Here is a 13,890-nt window from a genome sequence, read left to right on the forward strand (position 1 = left end):
CTTGTAAGTAGAAATTGATCATTTTAATGTTAAAATTGATCACTTTTAAATCAAAAATAATTTTTTTTAATTGATTGATCTATCTAATGTTTACTTTAAGCTGAAATTGACCATTTTAATATTTTGATTATTTTAAGATCAAAACAAAATATTTTTTTTTTGTTAATTTTAAGTCCCTTTTGTTTTTTAATTTTTAGTTTTTGGATCGGTTCAATTATACCGTCTCAATATAAAGTATTCTCCCCCAAATTTTTGCTAATCACAAGTCACGACGTACTTCCCTTCCCAAAGTTTTGAAGTATAATTTACTCAATTCCCTTCTTAACACAAACTTGGTCATCGAACGTCTCAGAAATCGCGAGGAGAGAGAAAGAGAAGAGCCAGAAATCCATAGAAAACCGTAAACGCTGAAGAAATGTTGCAACAACAGCAGCAACAACACAGAGACAGAGGTCGTCTCCGTTGTGAAGGTACTGCCATGGGCGCCATCGCTCTCGATCTTCGTCCTGGCCTTGGTATCGGCCCTTTTACATTAGGTATTTTCATTTTTTAACTTAGGAACCTAATTTTTATCATCTTTAGTCGTTCCGTTTTAATTTTCTATCGAATCATTTGATCAATTTTGTTTCAGTTAGTTGTATTATCGGTAGTCATTAGTGTTGCCTGTGTAGGTCAGAAATTTGATGTTTCAATCTTCTGATTCTCTACTATATAGATTATAATCTATTTTTCATCATGTTCAATCAGTTTGCTTTGAAATTCTATCGAATTATTTGATCAATCTCGTTTCAATTAGTCGTATTTTCAGTTTTCCTGTGTAGGTGAGCAATTTGATTTTTTGAGCGATTATACTTTTTATGAAAATGCCGGTTAGTGAAGCGTTTGCGCAAATGGATTGTCTGTCGAATATTTTGATCAATTTTGCCTTTTTAATTCACTACTACATAACCTAATTTTCTTTATGTTCAGTAGTTTTGCTTTAATTGTCTATCAAAATTGTTTGATCAATTGATCATATTAGTGAGAAATTTGATTTTTTATGCGATTATTCTTTTTCAGGAATGCCGGTTTGTGAAGCGTTTACGCAAATAGAACAACAACCTAATATTTATGATGTGGTGCACGTCAAGTATTTTGATGAGGTTTGCGTTAACTGATTGTTTCAGGAGTATAGGCTAATTGATTTGACCTTTTTGATATCACCTGTTTTTCATATTGTCTACTTCTTTTTAGTCTAGTTTTAAAACTAATGTTGCCAGAAAGCAAATATGGTATGAGGAACGGCGGTTCTCACAAAATCAATTTAGAATTTCAGGAACAAGTTCATCTAATGGGTCTTTTGTTCTATAATAAATTGATTAGTTGTGGATTGAAATATTTTTGCATAAGAATATTAATATGGAGTTTGGAGAAGAAAGTTTCAAAATTTAATCAGTTTTGGTGATAAAGTATTTTGGAAGTTTCCGATTTCTGGTAAGTGGTAACTAGGTTCCAAGCAATCCGAACTTTACCATTCTAGCTTAATATGATATGATTTATGTAATATTTCTTTACCCAAAGTTTGCATTAGGCCACCATGATACTGTTAAAACTCAACACCATTTCTTTTGGTTGACGGTTGTATTAGAAAGTATTGTGTGTCAGAAATATCTTTATCAATCGTAATCATCCTCATTCCACTTGTATTGTTATAAAATGAGGACATAAGCTCTTTTGAATTTCCAAGCTTTGTTGACTTCAAATACAAGTTTTTGCTTGGTTTTCTAGTTTAGAGAAAACATGAATTGAATTTTTTTTGAGCTTGATTCGGCATGTATGCCATTATAATCACTTCATTTTTGGTTTGGCTGGTTTTATCTAGCCATAACACAAATCCTTGCTGGAAAGTTTTACTCCTAAGCAGTTATTTTAAAATTGGTTTGTAACCCAAATCATTCTAAGAAATGACGAACCTTAGTGGAAAGCTTATGAGAAAATAATATACTTACTTGAAATAACATTAACATTGTATAAAACCCTCTGAAGGTTGTGGTGTGTTTGTATAGGAGAATATGGAGGGAAGAGGGAGGAGAGGAAAGAGATGATACTAAGATTTGCCAATGGTGAAAAATGTTAGGAGCATAAAGGCTCACATTTTGAACTTGGTAACATACATCACTACCACCATACAGATACATATTTACATCCATGTAAATACAATGATGAAAATGTTGGTTCCATGTAAGCTCACTGGAGCGCAATATGCATGCTAGATCCATATATTTCAACCAAATAACTTGTATAATTCAACTTTGCATATTACAACGATATTTTTGAAGCTAGATTCAGAAAATGAAGTTGCTACTATTCTTTTTGTTTCCAATTGGAGAGATCATTGTATTCATTGGAAATGCATAAAGTTCAACATAATGTTAGCAGTATTTGAATATATTTCTATTTTTCGTTTGAATCTGGATGATGCCATTGGATTTGTTATTTTGTTGATAAACCATCATGTGCTGAGTGAACTAGAGTTCTTTCAATTGTAGGAACCCTTGAAGTTGGATATGGTAATTAGCTTCCCTGATCATGGATTTCACCTCCGTTTTGATCCTTGGTCGCAGGTTTGACCTTCAAATTTTTTAGCTCTTGTAATTTCAATAAATTTATTACTAAATTCTTATAATTTCATCAGAATATTTATCAATAAATTTAGTTACTATTAATAGAGTTTTATACTTAAATCTAGGTATGATTGTGTGACATTTGTATCTAAGGTTCTTGAAATGATATTGTTAAAGAATTTGGAGGTGTTAATGCATATAATTATTGTCTTCTTTTTTCCGGGGTATCTTTTGACGCTTCTTAAGTGATTTATTTTCAAAAGGAATTTGTGGATCCATCTTTTGAGTTATGAAAATAACCTCTTTTAGTTCATCAGGGCAATGCTGTGTAATGTATTCTTTTGAGCTAAATATGCTAATGCTTTAGTTTGTTTGATGTGCTTCTGTAAGATTAAATTATAAATTTTACTTGCAATGCAAAATACAATATCCACATGCATATATATTGAATGACTTTCAATTTCATTATATGTCAGCGGTTACGCCTTATTGAAATTTATGATGTTAAAAGGCTTCAGATGCGGTATGCCACCTCTCTCATTGGGTGAGTCTAAGTTCCCATCATTCCTTTTCTTATTGCAATATTTACTTATTAACACTATTTAACCTTCAGGGGACCGTCAACTCTTGCAACATTTGTAGAAGTATATAGACTTTTTGGTCCTACATTTCTAGGAATTTATGACAAAGAAAGAGGCATTTATAATCTTTTTTATCCGGTAACATTTCTTGAAATTATCATTCCATTCAAGATTTCTTTAATTCTTCCACTTGAAATTGGTGTTATTTTTATTAGTTGTTTGAAATTTGAATTTTACAGGGATTATCTTTTGCTTTCCCTATTCCTGTGCAATATACCGAGTCTTGCAATGATCGAGGTATCATCTTCTCCTTATTATTGCTTGGAACAATTGTTTCATTTTAAGGGGTTTTTGTTTGAATATATTTATAATTTGTTGTATCAGCGGAATTGCCACTTGAATTTCCCGATGGTACTACCCCAGTTGCTTGTCGCGTTTGCATTTATGATGGTTCAATGGGTAAAAAAGTTGGGGTTGGATCATTAATGGACAAGGCCATTGTTCCTCCTTTGCCCATTGGTAGCTTGTACATGGAAGAGGTGCATGTCAAGGTTTGTATTTTGACTCTATCTTTGATGTAGTGTGTTTGAATTTTATAAGTTGTATTTTTGGATAATTATGTGTAATGTATCCATCATTCCGTCTATTCTTCAAACACAAAATTGATCATATACTCACTTTTTAGTTTTAGTACATTTATGATATTTCTTTGTTTGTTACATGCATTATTCAGTTGGGAGAAGAATTATGGTTTTCTATTGGTGATCAGCATTTACCTTTTGGTGCATCCCCACAGGTATTTATTTAGCATGTTCATTCGTTGTTGAACTAGGTTTGAAAGTTTTGCACTATACTTGGGAGTCATATGATGTTAGTGCTTTTCAATCTTGTATGATGCTTGCGTTTATTTACCATTTATCTCATTAAATAAAGGAGATACAAGTGGATATAGAGATAAGAGGATGTGTGCAATGTAAATATCATTCTAACTTCTAAGTGACGTAATATATATGTGTGTGTGTGTTTGTGTCTGTGTGTCGGTGTGTCTCTCATTCTAACTTCTAAGTGACATAATATATATATATATATATATATATATATATATATATATATATATATATATATATATATATATATATATATATATATATAAATAGGATCAAATAAGAAGTGTACTTAAAATAAGAAGGATGAGAAAGATTTTTCTTAGTCATTATGTATACAGAAAAGGATACTATGTTATTAATTAAGTTCATTCGTCAGATTTATAGCATAATATCTTTTCTGTGTAACATAGTGGCTTTTACAATTAAGTGCTTTTGGCTCGATCGTGACCTTAGATTTTTTTGGTCTTATTGAAATCAAGGGTGTAGATTGCGTCTTATTCTTCCTATTTTGAACACCCTTCTTATTGGATCCCTTTCTTATATATATATATATGAAAAATTATCGTGAATAATACAACCTTTCATCTTATTCCCTACACTAATACGATCTATTGATTAATTATGAATAATACAACATTTAAGGGGCATCTTCCTTTGCCATCCTTTAACTTGGAATTAACCTACAATTGTAGGTCAATTGTAAAAAAAAAGGTTAATTAAAAAACCAAACCTCTTACCACCCTTTCACCACCCATCCTAGCCCTATACCAACTCCATCACCACAATCCCACCCAACATCTATGCTTGCGGCCTCTCCAACACAATCCCCTTACTCCACGCAACCCAGTCTTCCTTATCACCTGCATTTCTTTGACCAATCACAATTTCATTCTCCCAAAAAAGTTCAAAGAGAAAGAAAAACCCAAAAAAATTGTATGAAAATGTGTCTCGAGAAGTAAATAGCTGCATCATTAATCCAAGAAAAGAAAATGGATGTTGAAAGGCTTCCTCCATATTCTTGGTCTTCAAGATTTTGGCGTGTTTGTGTTTTTCTGTGGAAGTATACTGGTGGTGGAAGTTCTTTAAGGTGGTGGCTGTGGTGGGTATTTTTAATATTTACAGATTTGGTGTAGTGGTAGCTGGGAGGGGGAGGGGAACCTGCCGCTGGGGTGGGAGAGGGTGGTAGGGGAGTCGCCGGTGCTGAAAGTGGGGTTTGGGATAGGGTGGTGGTGGGAAGGGATGGGGAGTCGCAGGCAAAATGTGTGATATTTCCAACCGCATTTTATTCCTAAATATGTCATGTTGATGATATGATTTGATTTAATTGATAAAGCTAAAGTGGAAATTGGAAGAAATATATCTATAATGAGGACATCCTTCATCGTCAAAACATAACATTTTTGATGCTCAACCATATTGATCTTTGTTACCCAGAATTTGGAACTCATATCTGACATCAATACGTGGCCAAGCGTCCAACTCAGACATATTACCCATAAAAACCAATATTTTTGGTCCAAATAAAGTGTCCAAATGTCGTACCCATGCCCTAGTTGCAAGGATCCGACATGGGTACTTGAGGTAAAATGAAAAACCCGAGTAACAAAAATATTGGTTATATGAGAAAACTCAAATTCTTACTTTATGGGATCTAGGGCCTCCTCAAAGCTTTGTTTTTGAAGAAGTACATGTCACATCTCTCTAACAAACTTTATTTAAAAAATTCTGTTTTATAATAAATTGTAATAGTTACTTTTTTACTCTTATGGTTCTCATAAAAAGGAAGGTAAAAAGGAAACAAGAAATGGAAAATGAAAAATGGTTCCTTTATAAAAGAATAATTAGCAAGCTTCATAGGCTAGCCAATGTCATTGCACTTCCTTTTCTAGTTATACAATTTTCGTTGCTCTTTCTATTCACAACTCTTCTATTTTTTTGCTGCAAACTTGCCAATGAGCATCGCCACTTTTGATGGAAACCTTTTCAATTCTGAGTGCCTTTGTGGGTCTGCTAGTATTGCTTGGGCTGCAAAAGTTCGTACTTAGTTTTCCTAATGACGTTCAATTACCAAGATTCAATTGCTTCTTGTGGGTCAAATTCAATTTTTAGTACCAAGGATGGTTGAGATTTTTGATTATACTTGGTTGTCGTAATCATGTTCAATTTTTAAAGTAAACTTTTTCCCAAACCAACTTTGGTGATTCCTATGGTTGTTTGTAACATGTAGGTGGTTAGGAAAGTTGAGAAAAATAGGGTTTTGGGATGGGGGAATGTTTGTTTTATGGTTGGCAGTAGGCTATCAAAAGCATAGTCAAAGTGTGGCCGTGGTGGAAGTCATAGTGTATTAATAAAAGGTTTCACGATTTACCCGCAAATGAGAGGTTTTCATGTTAATCCTCATTGGGGCCTCAACTCCCGTGTGGAGGGAAAGGAATAGGCATGGAGGGAAAGTGAAACAATTATCAAATGACTGTTGAGGGATTCAAGGCTGAAGATTTCCATACCTTTTCATGAAATCCCTCACCAAAAAGCCCTTTAATCTTTTTCATTAGTCTAATAATTTTCTTTTATGGTATAATATAATTATATGCAAGTCTAATAATATGTTAAATATTGAAACATTAGTCTCACATGATATGATGAGGATTATTTCACTCCAGTGTAGGATTGTAAAATTTTGTTATTTTGTTTGATTTTTAGTTAAAATTTTTTGGCTCATATTTCTATCAAATTAATATTAAGTCGGTTTATATAGTTTGATCCAATTTAAGTTGAGTCATCTCATCTTATCTACTTACACTTATTTAGTTTTTTGGAAACGTGCATGCATTTAGTTAAAATAGTCTTAATAATGTAAAGAGGTGGCTTATGTTGAGTATGGAATAACTTGTCAAACAATAACATATAAAAATGAAATCATATTATCTTATTTACTTAACCTTTATTCAACCCAAATAATTTTAGTTAACCCGAATATTTATAATCAACCAGAATTTACAAATTCAAACCTAAACATTTTTTAATTTGAACTTAATTAAACTAAACATAAATGACCTAATATAATTCATTCTAAATCAAAATGAGCTTGAAATCAACCCAAATCCCAAATAACATGAAATATAATCAATTTGGATAGTTTGAACCAATTGACACAAAAGAGTATTGATCCAACTTGAACACAACTAAGTCATGTTGTGATGAAATTTATGACCCTACATTTGTATAGTTGTATGTAGATGATTGTTAACAGTTATCATCATTGAGCTATATAGATTTTCTTGGCTTCTAGTTCTTAATTATTGGAGTCGATAGTTAAGATAAGTTTAAATCAATATCAATTTTAACAAAATTATAATTGTCTTTTATAAGAATAGACCTATGGAAAATAACATATATAAATTTTAACAAAATTATAATTGTCCTTTATAAAAAAATCCATTAAAAATTAAATAAAAAAAAAAATAAAAAAAAAAACACAAAATGTTGGAATTTGTGGACTTGTAGCAATAATATAATAATAACATGAATGAAATTTGGAACTAGTGCATGACATTCTAGCAAAGAAGTGAAAGAGTGGTTGTATAGTAAATTAACTTAACTTAATTATGTGGTATATATTGCCATTTGACAGTAGATAAATGGGTTGCTGTACCATGTAATGCGTGGGTTTTGTACGACGGATTTACTATAAATTTTGCGTAAATATCTCAGTTTCTTTTGGTTGGGTGAGAGTTTTTTTTGGCCATATCACCCTCACCATAGCATCTCTCTCCTACTTAAGTGGTCCAATCACTTTCTTAATATTTGTGCAATTTGAAATGAGTCTACTAGGGTGAATAAAAGGGAGCACATTTTAAGAGCGGAAAAAAAAAGTAGTTCATGAATTATGAGGCTTGAGAAGATGACCTGTGTCCAAGTCACATCCTACTATTTATTTATAGTATTGCTTAGATAGTTTTTTTATTACCTTGAGCATTTATGAGTTGTTTTCTTGTGGCAATTTACATGCCATAACCAGAGAACCATTACCGGGTTTATATTTGGATAGGATATATTCTTTGCATTTCATAGAATGAAAAATTGTTTTCACTGAAATATCTGCTTGGTTTTTTTTTTTTTTTTTTTTTTTTTTTTTTTTTTTTTGACTTTACTTGGTAAACCTTTACACTTTTTGTCGTATTTGTTGTTTGAATGATAAAAGCAGATTTTTTTCTACTTCCCTGGTGCTGTCTTACGTTATTGTTGCATGATAAATTGATTATTTTCAAACTTGCAGGATGTTTGGACTGAATTAGGTCGTCCTTGCGGGATACATCAAAAGCAGGTATGGGGTAGTCTTTGTTTAACTTTTTATTGGAAACTATATTTTTTTAATTGAATATTAGAAACTACTCTTAAAAGCTGATGAGGGGTGTTTTAGAGAGGAGATTATATTTCTATGTTGATGTATTAGAAAATATGTGTGCTGACTACCCCCTAAGAAGTCATTTATTTTTATTCTCCTGATATAATGGGGTAATTAAGGATCATCCAATAATCTCTAGATACCTTTTTTTCTCTTTGGTATTAATTGAAGTAAAGAGATCATAAAATCCAAATTTATGAGAAAGTATTTTGCAATCCTTATCAACCAATTTCTAATATAAGAGATCTTTGTGAAACAGGATCACATCTATTCTTTGAGACTGCTTGTGAATTTTATTTTCTCACTGGAAGTGTTTAAGCTCTCATGAATAATGACATACCTATTTAGGGGCTCGGGGTGCCCATGCCCTACTATAAAATATAAATCATACATCATTTCTTAAAAAAATTATAAAATGTTGCTGAAGTATAAATCGTCATCGTCCTTCCATTTTTTTTTTATCTTTGTCTAAATATCCTAATCAATTTCGACAATCTCCATGGTTAAACTTTTGAGTCTGCTATTAGACTAGACAGACACAAACACAAACACAAACGTAAGATATGTTTCTGATATAGCCTTGTACAGTTATACCTGCCTTGTTATTTTTATTTTTACCTTATGGCTTATATGTAGACGTAGAACGTGTAGTAGCATTTTCTATCTTTAGGCTTTGTTCTTTCAAGTTTCAAGGTCATACAACAATATCTTAAAATTTTAAAATTTAATTTCAAATTTCAAATAAAAAGAAAACATTCATTTTCAATTCTCTACTTATATGAAAAAAACAATGTTCATACTATACTAGAATTTTACATTTAGATATAAATGTTTTTGTGTTTGTTAAGTGTTGTGTCCGAATTTTAGCCAGTGTCCTATGTCCTAAAGTTTAGGCCGTGTCCTGATCACTTAGGTTTTAACTAAATGATTTTTTGAATTTTTTTTACCATCACGAAATTAGTTGGGTCATTTACCGGTGGATTTCATTATTTTAATGATCAAGATCTATTCTCATACAATTTATCTCTTATAAAAGGGCTGTTTTGATGTGAGCTATAGAACCTTGATTATTTCAGGATAACTTTTTGCAATTGGAAATTTCAATATTTCTCTAGGGCCTAGATATTGAGGGACTAAGTGCCCTCCCATTTGTCAGTATTAAAGTTTGTATATTCCCTTGGTGGAGCTTGTAGACTTTTATGCTATGTTTGAAATGAAGGAAATGGAAGGAAAGGAAGGTTAGGGAACTAAAGGGGTGCCATTTTCTTCGTTTGGATACTAAAATTAAAGGGGAGAGGAATGATTGGAAGAGTTCCGTCACATTTTGTACTAACTACTAAATAAATCCTTCCAACATTGGAATGGTTTGGAAGGAAAACACATTAAACTTCCCCTCACCTTTCCTTCTCCCCTTCCTTTCCTTCCTAAAATGTAATCCAAGCCACACTTTTAGTTCATCATTAAGGAGCTGTGAGTGGTACAATTCTGTTTGAAAGTGATATTGATTATGTTTTGTTTTATTAGTTGCTTTCTTTTTTTTGTTTTTCCTAGTTTGACAAATATGAAAGGGCTTATTGGTTAATCTAGGAAAGACTGAAAAAAAACAGAGGGGCTTAGACGTAGTCAAGTTTAGAAACTTCAACTAAGTGACAATCACATTAGCTACTTAATTGTTTTGCACGAGTTCTGTGGTGGGGGATTTGATTTAGATATTCTTTCACAATGTGTTCTCTCACTTATCTTGTTGGGTTAATTCGGTTAATGGAAAGTTACTTCTTTTGTCTTTTATCTTTCTTGGCTTCAAAGTTTTACCATTAAAACCCACATGCAAACCTTATAATGTTCTAAATTCTGAACGATGTTGTATGTATATGTGTTTATAGGTTGATCAAATGGTGATTCACTCTGCCTCGGATCCACGGCCCAGGACAACCCTTTGTGGAGATTATTTCTATAATTACTTTACACGTGGTTTGGACATATTATTTGATGGGCAGGTGTGTTTCTTGGTAAATCTTTTTGTTTGCCATATGCTCTCATGTAATTTTTTTGTGACAAATTTGTCTGGGTATCAAAATTTCAGACACATAAAATCAAAAAGTTTGTTCTACACACAAATTGTCCTGGGCACCCTGATTTCAATTCATATATTAAATGCAATTTTGTCATCCACCCATCTGATTGTAAGTACTTTTTGTGAATTATTTGTTTTCGTTAATGAATATGCAACAATTTTTATTTGGCCTAAATTGTTTTGTGTAGTTACTGGATCATTTCCAGAAAATAAAACTTCCAAAAACTGCATTACCGCAAGCACCAAATGGGAACAGGTGAAGGTAATATTTGTATTTAAGTTGGTAATTGTAAATTTTTTTCTAAGGTTGTTAATTTGATTTAATTTTTGGACGAGTATACTATAAGTGTGTCTATTTACATGTTTGAAATCAACATTGTGCGAAGCAATAAAATTTTGCTAATTGTGATATTGAAATCATTGTCTTTCATTATATTGATAGAGTTTTTTTCTAAGCACTAATGGGAGTGTAATATATTTATTGTTTTGTCATTGTATTGTTGCTTTCCTAATTGTTTTTCTGTGAGCATTGCTATCGGACATTATTATTTCTAGTTTCTTCAGGCCGTCTTATGTTGTAAAGCTACACTTTGGCATGTAGGAAATTCTTGGAGATTGTGGTCGTGCTGCTATACAAACTCAAGGGTCATCAAATAATCCTTTTGGATCTTCATTTGTTTATGGTTATCAAAATGTTGCTTTTGAGGTTAGTTTCTATGGCTTACAAGCTTTGTTGACTGTCGTCCACCCTTGCACTTTTACATGTGCTTTGTCTTCGTGGTGCAGGTTATGAAGAATAACTACATTGCCACTGTGACTCTGTTTCATTCCTGAAAAATGTACGATTATATTATTATTATTATTATTATTATTATTATTATTATTATTATTATTATTATTATTTGTTTTTAGTTTTTGTTCTTTGCATATCATGTGTCACTGTTGTTATTAGAGCTAAAGAAAGTTTGGTCTAGACCGGAAACCAAACTGGACCAAACCATAATTTTAATATTTGGTCTAGTCTACGGTCTAAACGATACGGTCTGATATATTTCGAAAAAATTTCGGTTTCTTGTCTGGTCCTGTTTTTTATTTTTAAGACCTTACCAGACTACTATGACCGAAAACATAGGTTTTTTTAAAAAATAGGTTACTAATATATTTCGAGATATAGCTATTTTTATAGTAATAAACACTTGAATGAATGCAATATTATTGTAGTATTTGGTGATTGTAGGTGCAAAATATTTGCATAAGTACATATATTGATTTGAAAAAATATAAAAAAAATAAATCGTAGACCAGATTAGAGCAGACCGTTGTAGAACAGTTTGGTTCGACCCGGTCTAATAATTTAAAAGGTTCGGTCTGATCTGGAAAATTTCCAGACTAGAATTTTGGTTTGGTCTGATTTTAGTGTCAGACCAAACCGGACCGTGTGCAATCCTAGTTATTAATGGTCCAACATTTGCTTCCTATCATTTGATCTCTTTGATATATTTCCCACTTTGTTGCTTAACATGTATATCCATGGTGATACAGGTTTCTAGAAAACGTCAAATTGATGGTGAATTACTTCTCTACTATAAAATCTGTATGTTTCACTCACATCGAATATTCTTTGCTATTGCTTTTCCGCGTGCAGTTTCTTTTGCAATTTGTCATCGTGATTCTACTTGCTCCCAGGGATCTTGAAGAATTTATCAACTTCAAAATATGTTCATTCTAGGTGTGTCATAATTCATACATTGATTAATGTAACAATATTATAACTAAAACAATAACTAATTTGGCACATGTTTGTTTCTCATTTAAAATTTTTACCTAGTCTAAGGGTAAAAATGTAATTTGAAGTATATTAATATTAATACATCAAATAACTATGGACTAGCTTGGAGTAAGTGAGCTGATGATAGCAATTAAGATTCTCTCACCTAAATTTGATTGAAAAGATGGAGAATTGTATTTTATCATATAAAAAAAGAATAATGTTGCTAATCAATTGCAATATTGATATTTATGACCTTTAGATTGATTTATCACAATAATTGAGCTGTATAGTATAAAATCAATTGAATAGAGTTGTCTAATTGCCTATGGCCTATGCAAGTATGTAATATCTATAAACGCCAAATTAAGTAAAAATTGACACTTTGAGATCGGTTACACAAAGATCGAGTGTAAATGTATGTTTATATTGATGTGCATTAACGTATGGGGAAAGCAATTATATATAGTTAAAAGAATGGCAATGTGTGCTGGACAATTCATATATATATATATATATATATAGATAGATAGATAGATAGATAGATAGATAGATAAATATTATTATAAGATTTATATTGAAGGTTCAAATAAAAAAGTCTAATTAAATATAGATGTGAAGCCTAATTTGTTGAAATTTTTATCCATACTTGCGTACTTGCATCATGTAGGTCGCAATCTTCATGCTTCATTTTTTTCCTGCTGCATTAGGTTTCTTCAAGTTTATTGCTTATCAGTTATCACTTCTCAGTGAACTTTTATTTCTGCAGGTACGGAGCCACATCTAAGCTATCTCCTAGTAAAATGTCGAGAAGAAAACTCAGCCATGAATGTACAGCTGCATCGTCTTGTGTACTGTTCTTCTTACATTGAGTTCTTTTAATAGCAATTATGATCATGAAATGTGCCTCAAATATTTGGTAACTCATGTATATAATTATGCCCTCCGTCTCACCCATTTTGCTGCATTGGAAAAGGAAATGTATCAAAATGGGTACAGAGTAGTATTTATTATTGCCGTCTGAAAGTGTTTCTTTCTGGCATGATGATGCTTTATTATCTGATAACTGGGATCATGAACCATCGACTGTCGTGAATTTACGACTGGTTATGTTTAGTTTCTTTTTTTTTTTTTTTTTTTTTTTTTTTTTCAGAAATCGCTAATGTTATCTGTACAGAACTGATCCTGTTAATTGTTCCTGATTTAACATGTCTGATGCCTTATTATTTGTTGTTAACTGCCTATAGAGCGTACTAAGTGCTTATTCTCCATTCCTCATGAAAGTAATAAGATGATTCTCTTTGGTCATTAATCGATTCGTTATAATACTGTGTAAATGAAATATTTTGAGGGTAGTATTGTTTGTTAATCGACTTGTAACAAATAATTGGAGTGAATGAAGAAGGAAAATACTATGTAGAATGTTATACTAGTATAGAAATTCGTACATGCTTGGTTTTAGAGCTGTACATGGGCAGTCTTAGTTGGGTAGCGGAGCAGATAGTGCCAAAAAAATCTGCCAGCGGGCTTAAATAATATATCAAACTAAGTGGGCGGGCGGGATATCCGCGG

At 31.9% G+C, this 13,890-nt stretch overlaps 1 protein-coding gene across 7 annotated transcripts; it reads left to right on the forward strand.

The window, feature by feature from the left end:
- The first annotated feature begins 245 nt into the window (after positions 1-245).
- On the forward strand, positions 246-13,555 carry LOC130820317 (PHAF1 protein At3g51130). 7 transcript variants are annotated; one of them, XR_009045157.1, is made up of 17 exons: positions 246-536; positions 1,060-1,142; positions 2,529-2,603; positions 3,080-3,147; positions 3,217-3,322; positions 3,424-3,481; positions 3,569-3,735; positions 3,918-3,980; positions 8,348-8,395; positions 10,360-10,473; positions 10,560-10,659; positions 10,739-10,812; positions 11,152-11,256; positions 11,337-11,389; positions 12,093-12,144; positions 12,237-12,279; positions 13,088-13,555. XR_009045157.1 is itself a non-coding variant. In XM_057685643.1 (16 exons), the coding sequence occupies exons 1-14, from the start codon at positions 416-418 to the stop codon at positions 11,382-11,384; spliced, it is 1,230 nt and encodes a 409-aa protein (XP_057541626.1). In that variant the 5' UTR covers positions 246-415; the 3' UTR covers positions 11,385-11,389; positions 12,093-12,117; positions 13,088-13,555. The 7 variants fall into 7 exon arrangements, 1 of the variants encoding a protein (XP_057541626.1); XR_009045158.1 differs by having other exon boundaries at positions 12,093-12,117; XR_009045155.1 differs by lacking the exon at positions 12,237-12,279.
- The last annotated feature ends 335 nt before the right edge of the window (positions 13,556-13,890 follow it).

This window comes from Amaranthus tricolor, chromosome 8, assembly GCF_026212465.1.
Source record: "Amaranthus tricolor cultivar Red isolate AtriRed21 chromosome 8, ASM2621246v1, whole genome shotgun sequence".
Lineage (NCBI taxonomy): Eukaryota > Viridiplantae > Streptophyta > Magnoliopsida > Caryophyllales > Amaranthaceae > Amaranthus > Amaranthus tricolor.

Excerpts from the sequence above, each read along its gene's own strand:
- LOC130820317 (XM_057685643.1), top strand. The coding sequence starts at position 416 with ATGTTGCAACAACAGCAGCAACAACACAGAGACAGAGGTCGTCTCCGT. Across the intron at positions 3,482-3,568 it reads CGAGTCTTGCAATGATCGAG|CGGAATTGCCACTTGAATTT; the intron begins GTATCATCTTCT and ends TTGTTGTATCAG. Across the intron at positions 11,257-11,336 it reads ATCAAAATGTTGCTTTTGAG|GTTATGAAGAATAACTACAT; the intron begins GTTAGTTTCTAT and ends TTCGTGGTGCAG.